Raw genomic sequence first — 17,357 nt, 5'->3', positions numbered from 1 at the left:
CGTTCTTGTGCTCAGGAGCCACCAGGAGAGTTGTCAATCCCTCCTCCTGAACTCGGTTCAGAAACCGTAATATCAGAGGAGGTGGGGGGAACACGTAAAGAAGCATTTTGGGCCATGGGCTATGAACAAACGCGTCCACCCCCAGTGGTGGTTTGTCTCGAGGGCTCAGAGAAAACCATAGTTGACAATATCCTGATGCATGCTCAATAATCCAGGTAGAAAAATCTAAAAAAGTTAAATCTGGTCCTCTGGACATTCAAAAAAAACCAAAACAAAGCAAAACAACAAAAAATGTAGAAACGTTTCGTCTCTCATCCGAGAGACTTCCTCAGTCTGAGGAGCTGTATTCAGCTCAGTCTCTTAAATAGCACCGTCTCAGAGTGGATCAACCAGTTTTGCTGCTGACAACCAAAACCAGCTGATCACATGCTCAAGAAGGACCATCAGCCTAACAATGGATCATTAGCACACTGATGGCTGTTTACTGTTCACAGAGGGCTGAGTGATACTAGCAATAACAGCATTGTAAGAGGGGGACAGTTGAACCCGGAGGCCTCCACCCCTGTTTAACGATGGACGATTTCTTTTCACAAAGATGGCCTCCTTTACTCCTCTCTCAAACCATCGTTCCTCTCTGTCCAGGATGTGCACATCTTCATCCCTGAAAGAGTGACCGCTGGCCTGGAGATGAGTGTAGACCGCAGAGTCCTGGCCTGATGATGTTGATCTTCTGTGCTGGGCCATCCTTTTGGCCAGTGGCTGTCAGCCAACAGGTGAAAAGGAGGAACCCAGACCCAGACCAGTGGTCATTCCATATGTTGAGGGAGTATCAGAGAAACTGAGACGTTTATTTTCTAAACGTAACATCCCAGTGGCTTTTAAACCCCAAAATACATTACGGCAAAGACTGGTTCATCCCAAAGATCCAGTCCCCCGGCACAAACAGAGTAATGTTGTGTATGCTGTTCAGTGTCAGGAGGGCTGTGATCAGTCTTACATCGGGGAAACAAAACAGCCACTGGAAAATTACCTCTTTAACCAGAACCCCCTGGACTCTGCATTTAGGGACGAGACCTGGTCTGGTGATGACAGGACCGTCTCTAAAACTCCTCCGAACGGAGGGGGTTGAGCTGCGGATCGCAGCGTGTAACCCCTGCTATCAGCTTGGTCATCCATCTGTCTGGCGAGCATGCTCGTAGCCACTCCACGTAACGTTCGTGGAGTGGGCACGCGTTTAGGTGGTGCGTCATGTTTTTACAGACGTCAGCCAGTCTACCGCCTTGACCGTCGTCATGCACCGCGGAAGTGTGTTCCACGTGACCCAAGGTGAGGCTTCCTTGAATGGGCTCTGAGCGCGCCTCTGTGCCGCGCTCGGGCTGCTGGTTCACATTCATGTCTATGTGGACCGGCGTGTGTTGAGGAGAGGCGTGTGAAAACTGTTAGCGTCGCGGGAGCGTGCGTTTGACACCACAGCGGTTAGATGCGTGCCACTTCTACTGAAAGTGAGGTTCTTCACTGGGCTCGTTCTGCGGTCTCACATTTATGCTGACGCGAGCGGGCGAGTGCTGAAAAGCGGTGTGCACGCCTTCATCAACTCCACGTTGATTGAATGAAGGATGCAAGCGCCGCAGTAGCACGCGTTTGCTTCGGTGAGATGCGTGCCGCTCCTGTTGAGTGTGAGGTTTCTCACTGGGCCCGTTCTGCAGTCTCACATTTATGCTGATGCGAGCGGGTGAGCGCCGATGAGCGGTGTGCGCGCCTTCATCAACGCAGCGCCGTTTGACTGAAGGCTGCTCGTGTCGCAGGAGTGCACGTTTGACACCGCTTTGATGAGAAGTGTGCAGCTCGGGCTGAAAACGAGTTATTCCACAGAACTCGTTCTGTGGACCGCATTCGCTTTCGACTGTTGTGTCAAGCGAGCGTCTCGTCTTTATTTTGGAGCAGCGGTGATTCTGACAAACCTTTATTAAAGGCCACTGACTCGTTTTGTGTGGAGGATGTGTGAAGGAGCCGCTGTGAGGTCATCCGAGCTGACAGACGGGCTAAAAACAGACACTTTCATCATTAAATGATGTTTTATTCCAAAAATTTATGTCATCTTTACACACGTCTTCCGCAAACCGTCATTTTGAATCTTCTCTCCCATGACCTCTGAGGTTTCTTGTCCTAGGGCACCACCTGTTGGCGATCTCAGGGAAACGCTGAACCTCCGGTTGCCGGGATGAGAAAGGCTGACGTCTGACAGGCAGGGCTGGCGTAGCGGAGCGGGGAGACGCTGCTGCAGCCGTGGAACGTGTTGTCGTTGTCTTGAAGATGGTCACGAACAGCGCGTCCGTCGCTGATGGGGGCCCTCCAACCAAAAAACCTTCTGCAGCTCCTCGGAGAGGGAGGTGGAGTGACGAGCTAGGTGGACTTCTGGGAAACCTGGTCCTCTGGGCTGCGATGCGAGACTGGCAGACAGCAGAAGAGGTGCACAGGTTGAGGATGATGTCGGCTGCCTTGCAGAGGGAGCGCTACGTCTCCTCCAGCCTCTTGAACGTTGTACGCCAGCAGCGTAACGTATTGTTCGCTGCAGCTGCCTGGAACGCACACTGGTGAGTTTGGTTGGAGATCGACGTCACCGTCTGGTCATGCTTACCCGGAGGCGCAGGACGCTGGTCCAACCTGGACATCTTTGCTCCGGAAGCCTCCGCCAGGCTCGGCTTCAGGGGGGCACCAAGGGAATTTCCGCTCTGTGAAACCCCTCCACTCTGATGATGGGCGCGAATGTGGGAATCGGCGCCCTAAATCTACCAGGACCGGCTGCGGCCTTGTTCCAGTAGGACGTCACTGCTGGGAAACGAGGCCAAATGGGATCAGGACGGCGAGCCGGGGTGGAGCCCAGAAACCTTCCCACTAGATCATCCGATCTGGGCGGGAGAAGGAGAGGGACGGACAAAGTCCCTTCCTGTCAGCCGCCTCCTGGATTATGTCGGGCAGCTCCAGAGGAGGGAACCGACGGCTGGGAGCGGTGTGGTCGCCAATGCGAAAAAGGTCCGGGGAGGGTTGAGCATTCGCTCAGCCCCCCTCGTTCCGACACTACGCTCTCCAGGAGGGAGCGAGCAGCGGGGGGCTGCTGCTGACGTCGCCTGTCCCGGAGGAACCATCCGATTCGCTCCGAGAGTCTGCGATAAAAGGAAAATTACAAGATGACGTCATCCAGCGTGTAGCAACCCGCCACTGAGAAATATTCCTCGGCACTTACCTTGAAACAAGACTGCTCGTCTGCTTCTCCTCAGGGAGGAGAACTCACCGGGTTGGCAAGAGGTTGACGTGGCGGGGCCACAGGCAGTCTTAACAAAGGTTGGTCAAGCTAGACAACTTCCCTTCTTCGTTCTTCTGACAGTGCTATTAGCTTGCTGAAGAAAAATGGGAGCCGATTACCCGCTCTTAACGTAATATATACGGACCGGGTGGGGCCCACACAGCAGGTGGGCGTGGACTAAATTTTTCTGTGCAATGCTTAGCATGACGGGATAAACCCACTAGCGACAGCTCTTAAAGGGTGAAGCCTATATGAAATAGAACTGATTCTTCCCCCAACAGCTTACTCCAAAGTGGAACAAACGTTGGTTACGTACTGTAACCCCAGATTCTATGAATATAGGCGTAGCCCTTTAAGGCTGTCGCTGATGGGTTTATCCTGTTATGCGCAGCATAAGCACTGAAAAATTTAGTCCACGCCCACCTGCTGTGTGGGCCCCACCCGGTCCGTATAAATTACGTTAAGAGCAGGAAATCGGCTCCCAAAATAGCTTTTTCTTCAGCCATTTAGGAGCCAGTGAGGCCCGATGCTTAAAGGGCTACGCCTATATTCATAGAATCTGGGGTTACAGTACGTAACCAACGTTCTATGTCATATAGGCTTCGCCCTTTAAGGCTGTCGCTGATGGGTTAAGGGCGAAGCAGATGTGGTCCTCGCCTCACTGGGTCCATTCGAACACAGTAAGCTTGCCCAAAAAACGTCTTGTCACTCAGCTCCCCGTGTGCATAACTACGCATCGCGTAATTATGTGCCATGCACAGACGCATGTTGTGTAACTATGCGTTCTGACAAAGCATGAACGCCCTGGAAAACTTTCAACGGGGAGAAGATGTTGAAAAGAGGGGGGGGGGGCATGAACCAACTGGTTCATGGCTGAACAGTATAAACAGATTAATATCAATGAACTGATATTGATCAAATGAACCGATTGGTAACAATAGTCATGAACTGATTAGTGACAATAGAACCAAAATCACAGACACAACTTGTGACTGATAACAACATCTCACACTGTAATGCATGCAGACAGAAGTGAGCTTAAACAGAGTTCCATGAGAACAACAATATTCATTCTGTTAGAGCACTAAGGACAGAATGTGTCATGGAACGAGCCGTCACATCACGTAGGTAAAAGCGAATAAATGAGCAGGGTGTTGACCATGCAGCCGCAGTGCAAATGTCCTGCATTGACATACCGTTATGCAGAGCAGTCGAAGATGCGATACCCCTGGTCGAGTGTGCTTTGAGGTTGACAGGAGGCTCTAAATCTGATGCTCTGTAAGCTTCAGAAATGGCCTCACACAGCCAGTGTGACAAGCGCTTGGTGGATAACGGGCGACCTGCAGATGCATCTCTATAATGCACAAACAATTGAGTTTGACGCATTGCAGCTGTGCGCGCTATGTAACACGTCAACGCCCGCACCGGACAGAGAAGATGAAAAGATGCTTCTTCTTCTGATCTGTGGGGGTGGGGGGTGGGGGGGGTGGAGAACCCCTCCAACAATATCACTCTTGATTTAAAAGAGCTCGTGATGTTTTAGGCATAAAAGCTGGGTTGGTCTTAAATCAGCTGAGCTGCCCGTCAGCCTGAATTCTAAGACATGACGGAGCAACAGAGAGGGCAGATAAATTACTTACCCTCTTAGCGGGTGTTAAAGCCAGCAGCAGGGCTGTTTTAAGAGACAAGAATTTAAGTGAAAACCTGATCCAGAGGCTCAAATGGAGCTTTGATCAGGGCTCGCAGGACCAGCGTTAAATCCCACTGTGGAGCAAGTGGGCGTGAAGCGGGCCTGCGTCTCTGTACACCTTTTAGAAAAACGCTTCATCAGCGGGTGATTAAAAGCTGTTCTGTCTCCGAACCCTTCGTGGCAGGAAGAGATGACTGCAACGTACGTTTTAAACGTACTGAATGCCAACTTCCTATCCATCAGCTGTTGTAGAAAAAACAACACGCCACCTAATGGGCATGAGGTGGCCTCTAAACCTTTCTCTGTACACCAGCGCTGAAAAGCCGTCCCCTTTGATGTGTACAGAGCTGTGGTAGATGCAGCACGTGAATCTTGAATTGTGCACACTGAGTCCTGAGGGAGACCCATCCTCTCTAAGCGGGACCGCTCAGCGGTCAGACCCACAGGTGCTGACCTATTTCTGGGTAACTCCTGATCGCTCCTCCTGCTTGAAGGAGAGCATCCTCCCTCCACGGCAGTTTCCACGGACGACCCGACAACAGACGTTGCAGGACTGGGAACCATGGTGCGTTCACGCGCTCGGGAGCCATCAGAAGTGTTGTCAATCCCTCCTCCTGAACTCGGTTCAGGAACCGTAAAATCAGAGGAGGTGGGGGAAACGCGTACAGAAGCGTTTTGGGCCACGGGCTGTGAGCAAATGCATCCACCCCCAGCGGTGGATCGTCTCGCGGGCTCAGGGAAAACCATAGTTGACACTGAGCGTTCTCTTGCGTCGCAAACAGGTCCACAGCTGCTTTGCCAAACTTCTGCCACGTCTGAAACATCAGGTCTGGATGGAGGGTCCAGTCCGCGTGACGTGGGCCGCCCCTGGACATCACATCTGCCCCTCTGTTCAGAACACCGGATATGTAAACCGCTCTGATGGAGAGCAGGTTTTGGTGAGCCCAACACAGTAGCTTTCGCGCAATGTGTAACATCTGGGCTGAACGCACACCCCCCTGGCGGTTTATGTACACAGCAGTCACCATGTTGTCTGTGTGAATCAACACGTGTTGATTCTGTAGCACGGGAGCAAGTGTTGAATCACATTCAGCACTGTGCGACACTCCAAAACATTGATGTGGGCTGATGTGTGGTGGGGCCACAGCGCCCCTACTGCTTGAGATAGGCATGTCCCCCCACCAGCCTGACAGCGACGCGTCCGTGAAGACTGACACGTGTGATGTGGGTCTGCTGACGGGAACTCCCTCTGACAGAACCAGAGTGTTTCCCCAGTGTCTGAGGTCTGCTCTCACAGAGGAGGGGACAGTGATCATCCGTCTTTTGTGTTTTACTGGATCCACACGCAGACGCGCAAACCACCTCTGGAGGCGTCTCATGTGTAACAAACCCAGCGGAACCACTGTGTGAGCTGATGACATCATTCCCAACAGCTTCATGACGGAGACGGCTGTTATCACTTTGCCAGGTCTTACGTGGCGGAGTTGACTTTTAAAAGTGTCAATTCTCGTTTGTGATAAGCGAGCCTTCATGGTAATTGAATTTAATTCCACTCCCAGATAAACAATTGTCTGGGCCGGGAAAATCGAGCTTTTCTTCCAATTTATGGCGAAGCCCAGGTTTAACAGGTGTGATGCCAACACCTGAGCCTGCATCAGTGCTTCCTGTCTGGAGTGTGACAGGAGCAACAGGTCGTCCAGGTAAAACAAAACTCTCATCCCTGCTCTGTGCAGTGGATGCAGGGCTGTCTCCACACACTTCGAGAACATACGAGGCGCGAGGGAATACCCGAAAGGCAGCCTGTTGTACTGATACTTCATCCCCTGAAAGGCGAAACGCAGAAATTTCCTGTGTTTTGGGATGATCGGTATGTGAAAATAAGCATCTTTTAGATCGATGGAAACAAACCAGTCGTTTCTCTGGATGTTGTCCAACAGCTGTCTGTTTGTCAGCATGTGAAACGGTCTGTCCATGATCGCTTTGTTGAAAGCTGACAGATCCAGAATCGGTCTCATCCCTCCGGTCCTTTTGGGGACCAGGAAGTAGCGTGAGTAAAACCCTGTGTTTTCCTCTCCGTAGGGAACTCTTGAGATTACGCCTTTTATCAGAAGCTCCTGAACTTCTGCATTTAAGGCTGAGATTTGGTCTGGTGATGACAGGACCGTCTCCATAACTCCTCCGAACGGAGGGGGTCGGGTTGCAAATTGCAGCGTGTAACCCTTGCATAACACTCTGTCCATCCATCTGTCCGGCGAGCATGTTTTTAGCCACTCTGCGTAACGTTCGTGGAGTGGACGTGCGTTTAAATGATGCGCCGTGTTCTGAACTGATGTCATCCAATCCGCCGCCTCGACCGCCGTCATGCATCGCGGAAAAGTTTTCCGCGTGACCCAAGACGAGGCTTCCTCGAAAGGGCTGTTCTGCACGCGCCCGTGCGCTGTGTCTGGATCGCGGACCAACCTTCATGTCTGGGCGGGGCGGTGTGTGCCGAGGCGAAGCGTGTGCCAGCTGATGACGTCGTGAGGCTGCACGTTTAACGTCGCTGTGCGAACGTTGAGAGGCGGAGGGCGTGACTTCATCAACGCCGTGCTGTCGAAGTGAAGGTTGCGAGCCTCGCGGGAGCGCACGTTTTCTCTGAAGGGACGCGCGCCGCTCTCGCTGGGGGCGTGGCTCGTCGCCGGGTTCGTTCAGCTGTCTCACGCTTATGCCGCCGTGAGCTGCTGATCGCTGAGACGCGGTGGATGACGGCCGCTCGCGTTTGCTCAGGTGAAGCGTGTGTTGTTTTCGCTGAGAGCGGGGACCTCCACCGGACCCGGCCTGCAGTCCCACATTTATACCGATGTGAGCCGGTGAGCGCCGGGCAGCTGTGCGTGCATCATCAACACAGCGCCGTTTGGATGGAGGCTGCTTGCCTCGCTCGGGTGCGCGTTTAACACTGCTTGGGTGGTGATCGTGCGGGTCTGATTGATAACGAGTTATTTCACTTACCGTAGTGTCGAGTGAGCGTCTCGTCATGTGTTGGAGCGGCGGTAGGTTTAAAAGACCTTTATTTAAGGACACCAGCTCTTTATATGTGGAGGGATGTGTGTGCAGCGGCTGTGAGCTCATCCGAGCTTACAGACTGGCTAAAAACAGGCACTTTGATCATTGAAAAATCATTTATTTCAACTCCTGTGTCATTTATACACACATCCTCCGCAGACTGTCATTTTTAAAACTTCTCCCCCGTGAGCTCTGCGATTTGTTTGCCCCGAGCGCCGTCTGCAGGCGATCTCTGGGGAAAACGCTGAAGTGCAGGTTGCCGGAAGGGGGGGGGGTGGTCTCTGACGGGCGGGGCTGGTGGTGGAGCTGAGCGAGACGAAGCTGCTGCTGCCGTGGAGCGCCGATGTTTCTGCCTCTCGCGACGATCTCTCCAGCGGGCCGGGAGGCGGAATGAGCCGCGCGGCTTGATGAGATGACGCACAGCTTCCGACATCTCCTCCGACTGCTTCGATTTCGCCAGCATGGTTTTTAAGCTGCTTCCGAACGAAGCGTCCGACGTGATGGGGGCCTCCATCAAGTCCTTGTGCAGCTTTTCCGGCAGCGAGGGAGAGTGACGAAGCCAGGTGGAACGTTGGATTACCGTCATCTACGCTGCAATCCTCGACAGGCAAACCGTGGAAGCGGCGCACATGTTGAGGATGGCGTCTGCCGACTTACACAGGGAGCTCTTTGTCTCCTCCGGCAGGTCTGCGGCCTCCAGCCTCTTCGACATGCTAAATGCTAGCAGCGCCACGTTGTTGCTAGCTGCGGCCGCCTGAAAAGCACACTGGTGGGCTCGGTTGGAGAGCGCAGTCACTGCCTGGCCGTGTTTTCCCGGAGGGACGGGACGCTGCTCCGACCTGGACAGCTTCGCTCCGAAGGCTTCCACGAGGCTTGGCTCAAGGGGGGGTAACCGAGGAATAGCCCCGCTCGGTGAATCCCTCAACTCTGGTGATGGGTGCAGACTGGGGACCGACTCCCCCAATCTACCAGGAAAGAACCGTCTGTGGCCTCGCCCGTCGAACGTCCTGTTGGAACACGGGGCCGTATGGATCAAGACGGTGAGCCAGAGTGGAGCCCAGTGAAAACAACCTTCCCGCCGGATCATCCGAACTGGCGGGAAAGGCGTGGGACGTAGAAAAAAGGGGTCCCTTCATGTCAGCCTCCTCCTGGGTTCCGCCGGGCAACCGTGAGGGCGCTGTCGGCCGGGAGCGGTGTGATCGCCGATGCGAAACGAGGTGGGATGGGGTGAGCATTCACTCAGCCCCCCTCCACCTACACTACGCTACCCAGGAGGGAATGAGCAGCGGGGGCTGCAGCTGAGCACGCCTTGTCCCGGAGGAACCATCCGGTTCGCCCCGAGGGTCGGCGATAAGAGGAAAAAATACAAGATGGCGTTGTCCAGCGTGTAGTGACCTGTCACTGGGAAATATTCCCCGGCGCTTACCTTGGAATAAGACTGCTCGTCATCTTCTCCTCGGGGAGGAGAACTCACCGGACGACCGGAGGTCGACTGCCGGGCCAAGCATCCTTAACAAAGGTTGGTCATTTACACAATTGACCTTCTTTGTTCTTCTGACAGTGCTATTTTTAGCTCGCTGAAGAAAAAATGGGAGCCGATTTCCCGCTCTTAACGTAATTTATACGGACCGGGTGGGGCCCACACAGCAGGTGGGCGTGGACTAAATTTTTCAGTGCTTATGCTGCGCATAACGGGATAAACCCATCAGCGACAGCCTTAAAGGGCGAAGCCTATATGACATAGAACCAGTTCTGCTTGTGATTAGATGGTCTCTTCTGTAGGCCCCTCCTCCATTGCCGGCCCTCTTCCTTGTTGACAGTCTTGTCAAACTGGTTGAAAACAACAAAGTCCATGCTCAATAATCCAGGTATAAAATCCAACATTTTTCAGTCAGGTCATCTGGACCTGACCATCTGGACAAGTTTGACACCTGGCAACACTGACGCTGACCTATGTTTCATGCACCATACCATAAATCCCGCCCACTCCCATCTTATTGTGCAAAATAAAATCCTTGTCCAATACAAAACAAAACTAAAAAAGATTGACAGCACAACTCAAAAAGTAGGTTGCAAATCTGCCACATGGAACCCATGTACGCCTTAAACAAACTTATGTGACGTTCAAGGAACATCGTACAAATTACAAATTGCTCTCTAGTTTCTGGTTTGAAAATCACATAACTGATCACTCTTGAAACTTTTCTTCATCCTACCTGGAGTCTCTTCTTCACCTCTTTACCACAGTCACAGTTTTCCTACACAGTTTACTCTTGGTACTTTAAGTCCTGTGCTTCTCCTCTGTCTGAGGAAATTGTGCCATCTTTGTATTTTTTATTGATTCAGCTTCTAAAATGGGAACAGAATAGCTGTAGTTTTGATGGATTGCTGTCAACAAAGAGCATAGTAAAAATACCAAACATAAAAAACTATTAAGTTAGGTAAGATCCTGGAATCAAAGAAACCAAACCTCACAAGACAGAACTCAGACTCAAAGAACAAATCAAAGCAAACCCCACCTTGCTTAAACTGAAGTATTTTTGGTTATTTTTTTCAGTTGACTGCACCTTGTCTATGTTGCAACATTTATTTACTTGAACAAACAAACATTAGTTTTTTTTCCCTCACAGTTTGTCAATTTTGGTTGTCACCATAACATATCGTGCAATTTTATGTAGTTTCCAGCTTCACAATAACTGCTCAAATTACTGTGTTCGCAACAAGTTCATGCAGAACTTTCTGACAACACTGTGGTTTACTTTATTGTCTTGGACAAGTTGTTGTGGAGGAGTTGAGGCACGTATTGCACTGAAACTATTTGCCCGGAGGTCCAGAGCTCTGAAAAAATATCTTGGAAATGTGATAATAAGGAGGGTCTATGTGACATGACATTACCTGTAAAAGAGAAAAAAAGATGTTTACTCCATGTTTACTCCGCCCACCTCAGGATGATATAAAGATGCTCAGTCAGCTCTGAATGCTCACATCCTTTTCTTCTGCTCACTGACTGACTGCTGTTCAACACTCGAGGCTGTGAGTATTCATATCTTATTGTGCAGAATAGTTGAATCTGGTGCTGTTGATGTGGTTTATAAAAATCATATTCTGTTTCTCCAACAAATTCAAACTAAATTATTTTTTCTTGTATTCTTTAGAAAAATGAGCAGAAACTATCTGTCCAGAAATAGTGAGCTCCGTAGGGGAGACAGTCTTGTGTCCAACAATGGACAGTGGAAGGCCGTCTTCCAGGTGATCACACTTTCTCTCAGTTCAAATTTTATTAAAACTTGTTCACCTCAGTGGTGTGAGTTCATTTTATCTGTATGATTGTTGATAGCAGGTGAATGTTCTTGTTTTTTAATGCAGGATGATGGAAACTTTGTCATCTATGGCTGGAAGCCCGTGTGGTCCGCAGACACTAACACTACAGGCGCCGTCCGCCTGTGCATGCAGGATGACTCCAACCTGGTCATGTACAACCAAGAAGACCACCCTCGATGGCAGACCAACTCTCACTATGACGGCTCTGCCATGTGCCGTCTACAACTGACCGATGACGGCAAACTGCTTATCTTCAGAAATGCCCAACAAATCTGGAGCTCTGACTCTTCCAAAGGCATGAGGTGAAAAATGTGATGATGCACAGATTTTCAGTGTGAGTTTTATGCTTTATAAAGCATTTTTGGCAGTAATCTATATCTAGACCCACAGTTGAATTTTTATTGCTATCATGCAACTAACATGTTGCGCAATTCAAAGCAGAAATAAACAATAAAAAAACAACTTTTTCTTCTCTTTTGTTAAGTGTTTTCTTGCCTCTTTTAATCATTTAAGGAGTCAACTTTTGTTGTCGAATTTTAAACTGGTCTCAGGCAATAGTTTTACTGTAGTCCCTTGCTACATCGCGGTTCTTTTTTCACAGACTCACTCTATCGCGGTTTTTCAAAATAAGATTGGACATGACACACAATAGGTGAGTGATGGATGAGCTGCATGATTGGCATGGAATTTTTATTTAAAATAAATTATTTTAAATTATTTAGCACCTGCTGCACCTGTGTGCAGCTCACCCTGCAGGATAAGCTTCCTCCTGCAGCTTGTCATATCTCTGTTCTGCAGCAGAGAAGTGGGCGTGGCCGAGAGCGCTGGTGGGTGGCAGAGAGCAGCCGAGGTAGAGAGCTGAGATCATAACATTCTGTGCTCTTTTAGAGCGTTTAGAGCTTAAAAACATTGTTTAGAATACTGCAAGAGTGTGGGAAGTGTTCAAAACACCTTCACACACACACACACACACACACACACACACACACACACATATATATATATATATAAAGGCGTGTATATATAATAAACTACTATTTACTACTTGAACTACTATTCCTACTTCATGGTTTTTCCACTTATCGCGGGTACAAATCCTACACGATAAATGTGGGACTATACTGTGTAGTCTTCTGAAGGTCCTTGTCAGAATAAGCTTTATTATCATTGCACCGAGATACAACTAGAACATGTACGTACAGTCGTCTGAAAGATGGACGTAGTGCATGAAGCTGCTGCTCATTAGCACGGCCTTCTTATTCTTCCTCAGAATAATATTTTTTCTCAGATGAGAAAAGGGAAGAAAACATGAGGAGAGACGGTATTTAAAAAAAAAAGATATCTCACACCTTGTCCTAGACAGGGCACAATTTGAGGCATAAAAAAAACTACCACAGCAAAGCTCATAAATAGACGTTATAAATGTACATATAGACCGGTGAAGACATTGAATTTTAAGGGAAGGTCGTAGCATAGTCCAGAGCAAAAAAAGGCCATGAAACAGTGTAAAAGATGCAAAAAAAAAAAAAAAGACCTGGCAACATAAATCTGCAACATACAATGACATCATAATACATTTATGCATAGAGGTTGACAAAGGCAGTGAGTTATCACAGTGTCTATCAGCATCATGGTTCTGATAAGGCCGCAGATGTCCTCTGGAGGTGGCAGGCAGAATATTCTAGTTTACGTATATTCCAGGAGCAATTTGAGATAAGTTGGCCTGTCCAAGGCCAGCGGGGAGGCCTAATTCAGATGAACAACATTTGTTTGGGCCGCCAGACTCTGTTTTCTGTCTTCCTTCAAGTTCTGCTGGTACTCTCAATGGCGAATCCAAACAGCCAGATTAGTGGGCATTCTCCAATATCGAATCCTTCATGCTGGAGAGTTCCAGGACAGGAGCCGCAAGTGGCCTACGATTCTCAGAAATCGTGTCCAGGAATCAATGACACACCGAGCTGCGTGGGTCCGTTCAGGGCATGAGGGCTCTCCAGCACCCTGTCGTCTGGTGGAAATTTTTTTTTTATCAATTGCGTTGAGGGACCAGCTGACCAAATCCATAATCATTTTTGATTTGGACGATGTGTAAAGAGAGGCTCCAAAGATGACAGGACAAGAGAGCCAAAAAAGCAGGAGGGAGGGAGAGAGGGTGAGAGCGACCGTCTTCGTCGAAAGCGAAAGAGAGAATATACATTTGTTCCATTCTGGAGAGCAGACTAACACTAGTAGACTCTACTTATATTTGCACCAAAGGTTAAGGGTGAATGGCATCACAGAGTATGGAAGGCAGATTGAACACTTAATCAAACCACATGCCTCATTATTACTCTTTTAGACATCAGTAATATTGATTTAAGTCAGAATAACATTCCTTCTAATTCAGTTAAAGATATAACATTAGCAGAAAGTTCAATGTAAAACATATATACAAGTAAAAAACTAAGTTTAAAATGTCTAAAAATCATTACAATACTGAAGTGTCTGTTTTAACATTCAACAGTCAGACTGGGTATAGGCCATTGTAGAAATAATTCAAACCTGCAGAGTCAAAATGACCATTTTGAATGAATCACACTTTTTTACATTGAGCATTCACTTGTTGTTTTATATGAATACAAAGTACATTCTTACTGTCTATAATGTGCTTTTTTCTTTTTTTTTTTTTGTATCTTACGTGGAGACACTCACAGTTTAGGTTTATAGTGTGATTGTTACTAATTGTAGATATCCAAAATGTGTTATTTTTTTACTTAAAAAAATAAATCCATCTAATGTAATTAAGTGAACCATAATGCATGAACAAGAAGTTTATAATATATTCTGCAGCCCTGTAAAATGAATTAAAATCTGCCTCTGATTCCTCTACTCACAGCTTTTTCTGATGTGTTTCCTGTCAGAACCACCAGATGGCAAACTGGGTTTAAACAAAAAGGCTGCAGAAATAAATCACTGTAGGACAGACCAGGTACTGGGTTTGTCTTTCAAGATCTGGCCAGGGGGTTTAGTCTGCTTGCCTTAAACAGTCTTTTGAAAAACTTGATGAAACCACCTTGATTCCTACCTCCTGCAACCAAAAAGGAAAACAATAAATAAAATAATAAGCCACAAAAAGTCTAAAGAATTATCAAAAAAATCGTCTTTGTTGTTTGTTAAAATGGCCAGTTATTACTTATTATTCCGGCTCCGAATGGTAATATTGCACAAATGCCGTCTAAAAATGATCAAACACGTTGCTAATTTGGTCGTACTTGTTTTCTTTTTTCAGTTCTTCAGATTCAATATGTTGTAAACTCTGGACCTGGATCCACTTTTCTGGGTCTGAAGATTAACATAAGTTTCCATTTGAATGAAAACCTTTGTGGACACTTTAAAATAAAATAAAAAATAGACTCACTCATCTGCGTAACAGAAAACCAGTGATGTTTGGAGGTTTAAACCGAGTCGTCAGTTCCTCCTTAGTTTTCTTCGTTGTTACGGAGCAGGAACTTTTCTTTTCTGTAGCTTCAAAACATCTTCTGCAATATTAACCTGCGCCATTAATCTGAAACACATTGTGAATTTCATTTCACCGAATGACAAACTTTCAAGATCCTAATGAACTTAGTCACTTTTTTGTTGGCTTTACTAAGTCTAACTTAGTAATTTCTCTAAGCATGATGCTCAAAGTCTATATTGGATCAAGAAACATTTTTTTTTATCACTTTTTTTATTTGAACCATCTGCTCAACAATTTGCATAAATCTACAGATCACTACTGACATTAAAAGCTTGTTTTATCATAAACCTGCAGAACAAACCATCACCTTATGAGACTGAAAACTGTGAACTGGACAGCTTTACTGTATTCGTCTCTAAAAATGGATTCTTCTATTGATTAAGTCGAGCCCATCGAGTTAAACAAGTCAAATAGAGAAATACCATTTTGGCATGAGCTCTGCTCTGGTTTCCAGGCCGTTTAGTCTTGACCTTTACTCTAGATCCTGGGCTGAAGCCATCTTTGACCCTCCTCATCCAGAGGGTGGGCCCGCTTCAGATCGCAGACCCTCCTTCTTGAACCACAAAGAGCTCTATAGGCTTTTGTTGACACAGCAGGGCAGGAACTGTCTGGTCCATTTTTGGGTTGTATACAGGATCTTTGCCACTGTTCCCTGATTTTTTTGAGTGCATTATTTTATTCTTGTGGTTTTTACTCTCTATCCCTAAAATAAAACATGACCTTAATAGGAATGCATCTTTTGTCACTGATATAGAAAATAGGTCCTGGGAAACAGGTATAGGCCAATTTAAAGAGGAGCTGGGCCATAATGCTGCATTCAATGAGTATTGGAAATGTGAAGATCAGGTCAACCTCAAAGTTTCTGTTTCATTCACAAATAAATAAAAACCATTCTCCTCCTGGTTTGCTTTGACACTTATCTGTTAACATCAGCTGCTGTGAACACAGCTGCAGTTTACATAAGAGGAAAGAAGTAAAGATAAAAGGCTGTTCTGATCGTTCTGTTTTGTTATTTGTTGATGTTCTTCAGAAATCTGCATTCCAAGGTATTTTTATTTGTCTGATGATGTGTCACTGATAATTGAAGAACCAGTCATGTTAAAATGCTTCAAATTCAGTGTGTTTATTCGGCTAAAAGATTTACGTTGCTAAAAGTTTGCACTTTTTACAAACTGGGCCTCTTCTTGTTCACCTGCCGGGGCCACTTTGGACTTTTACAATTTTATGTGGCCCATGAAATTTTATTTTAAACTGTTGGAACTGGCCTGCTAATCCATGCGTCTATGCTGCTTCTTAATTTGCTTACAAAGCGGAGCATCTTTAGTGCAGACTTCACACAGCAGCCAACTTGTTCTCATTATTCTGCGCTTACGAGAACTTCTATCAATGTCCAAATGGGACTGATTAAACTCTTGCAGATGAAACTGCAGCCAAAAATGTGCATCAGAGCAACAAAAGGCTTGTCTAAAGTTATAAGTTGTGGCAGCCATCTTGAATTGGATTGACTCCAAAAATTAACACTTTAACACAAAGATCTTAGCACACGGAGCACGATGTGAATGACTCCTAGCTACAACCACACCACATTTTAGCACAATATTAATAAAACTGACTCTTGTACAGCCATGTTGTGCTCTCTAAGGTGAGCTTGCTGTGGTGACCACCTTAAATTAGGTGTTGGAAAAAAATATTCTCGCTTCATCTTACTTACTTATAAGGAACCATACTCGATGGCAGGAAAATATTTTTCTGACTTGCACGATCAGATTTTTAGGACGGGTTACGCAGATATACAGAAACACACATGAAGACCAGTCACGAGAATCTGCCACGAGCTGTGTGTGAAGCTTGTTTTTATACGCTTCTCAGTTCAGCCAAGCTCACAGACTCAGAGGCGTCCTTGGAGTGCCAGCTGCACGCTGCAGCCTCACTCGGCTCCTCAACCAGCTTTTTACTAACCCAAACATATGGTTCATGGGCAGGGTTAGCATTCTCAGTCACAACAGTTCAAAACATTAATAACCTTTGACCAGTTAGCTAGTTGTGCAAGTACATTCAGTGATTACTTTCTGAGAGTTTAACAAAAATTTGTCCGGTGGGTTATGAGATATTTTGGGAAAAGCCCACCCACACACACACACACACACACTCCCAGACCGAACAGAGTTTGACCCTAGCCCTCATTGTTGATTCTGTGGTGCAGATCAAATGTAACAGAATATTATAACAGATTAATAAAATACAACTCTGTTGTTCATTTATTTACATTAATTACTTACATTCATGCTCTGTGGGTCTAAAAAAAAGTCTAGCAATCTGAAATTTCCAATCTTTGACAATCACACAATAAAACATATTTAAAACAAACAGGCGTACACAGATGCACAGTATATCGGACATTCATTGCCATTGCAAAATCAGTGAGCACAATATCAGGATTGTAAAAAACTGCTTGAACAGCTAAAAAATTATTGGCCATTAAATTTCAAGTACTGTGCGTTCAT

General features: G+C 47.0%; 1 protein-coding gene across 1 annotated transcript; it reads left to right on the top strand.

Moving 5' to 3' along the window:
• The first annotated feature begins 11,013 nt into the window (after window positions 1-11,013).
• Window positions 11,014-11,829, top strand: LOC119426219 (mannose-specific lectin). Its single transcript, XM_037693765.1, has 3 exons — window positions 11,014-11,069; window positions 11,192-11,285; window positions 11,403-11,829. Exons 2-3 carry the CDS (start codon window positions 11,196-11,198, stop codon window positions 11,661-11,663), a joined length of 351 nt encoding a protein of 116 aa, XP_037549693.1. The 5' UTR covers window positions 11,014-11,069; window positions 11,192-11,195; the 3' UTR covers window positions 11,664-11,829.
• Window positions 11,830-17,357: the final 5,528 nt, after the last annotated feature.

The sequence above is a fragment of the Nematolebias whitei genome, chromosome 20 (assembly GCF_014905685.2).
Source record: "Nematolebias whitei isolate Nwh7 chromosome 20, NemWhi1, whole genome shotgun sequence".
Taxonomy (NCBI): Eukaryota; Metazoa; Chordata; class Actinopteri; order Cyprinodontiformes; family Rivulidae; genus Nematolebias; species Nematolebias whitei.
This window is presented reverse-complemented; position numbering and strand designations above follow the sequence as displayed.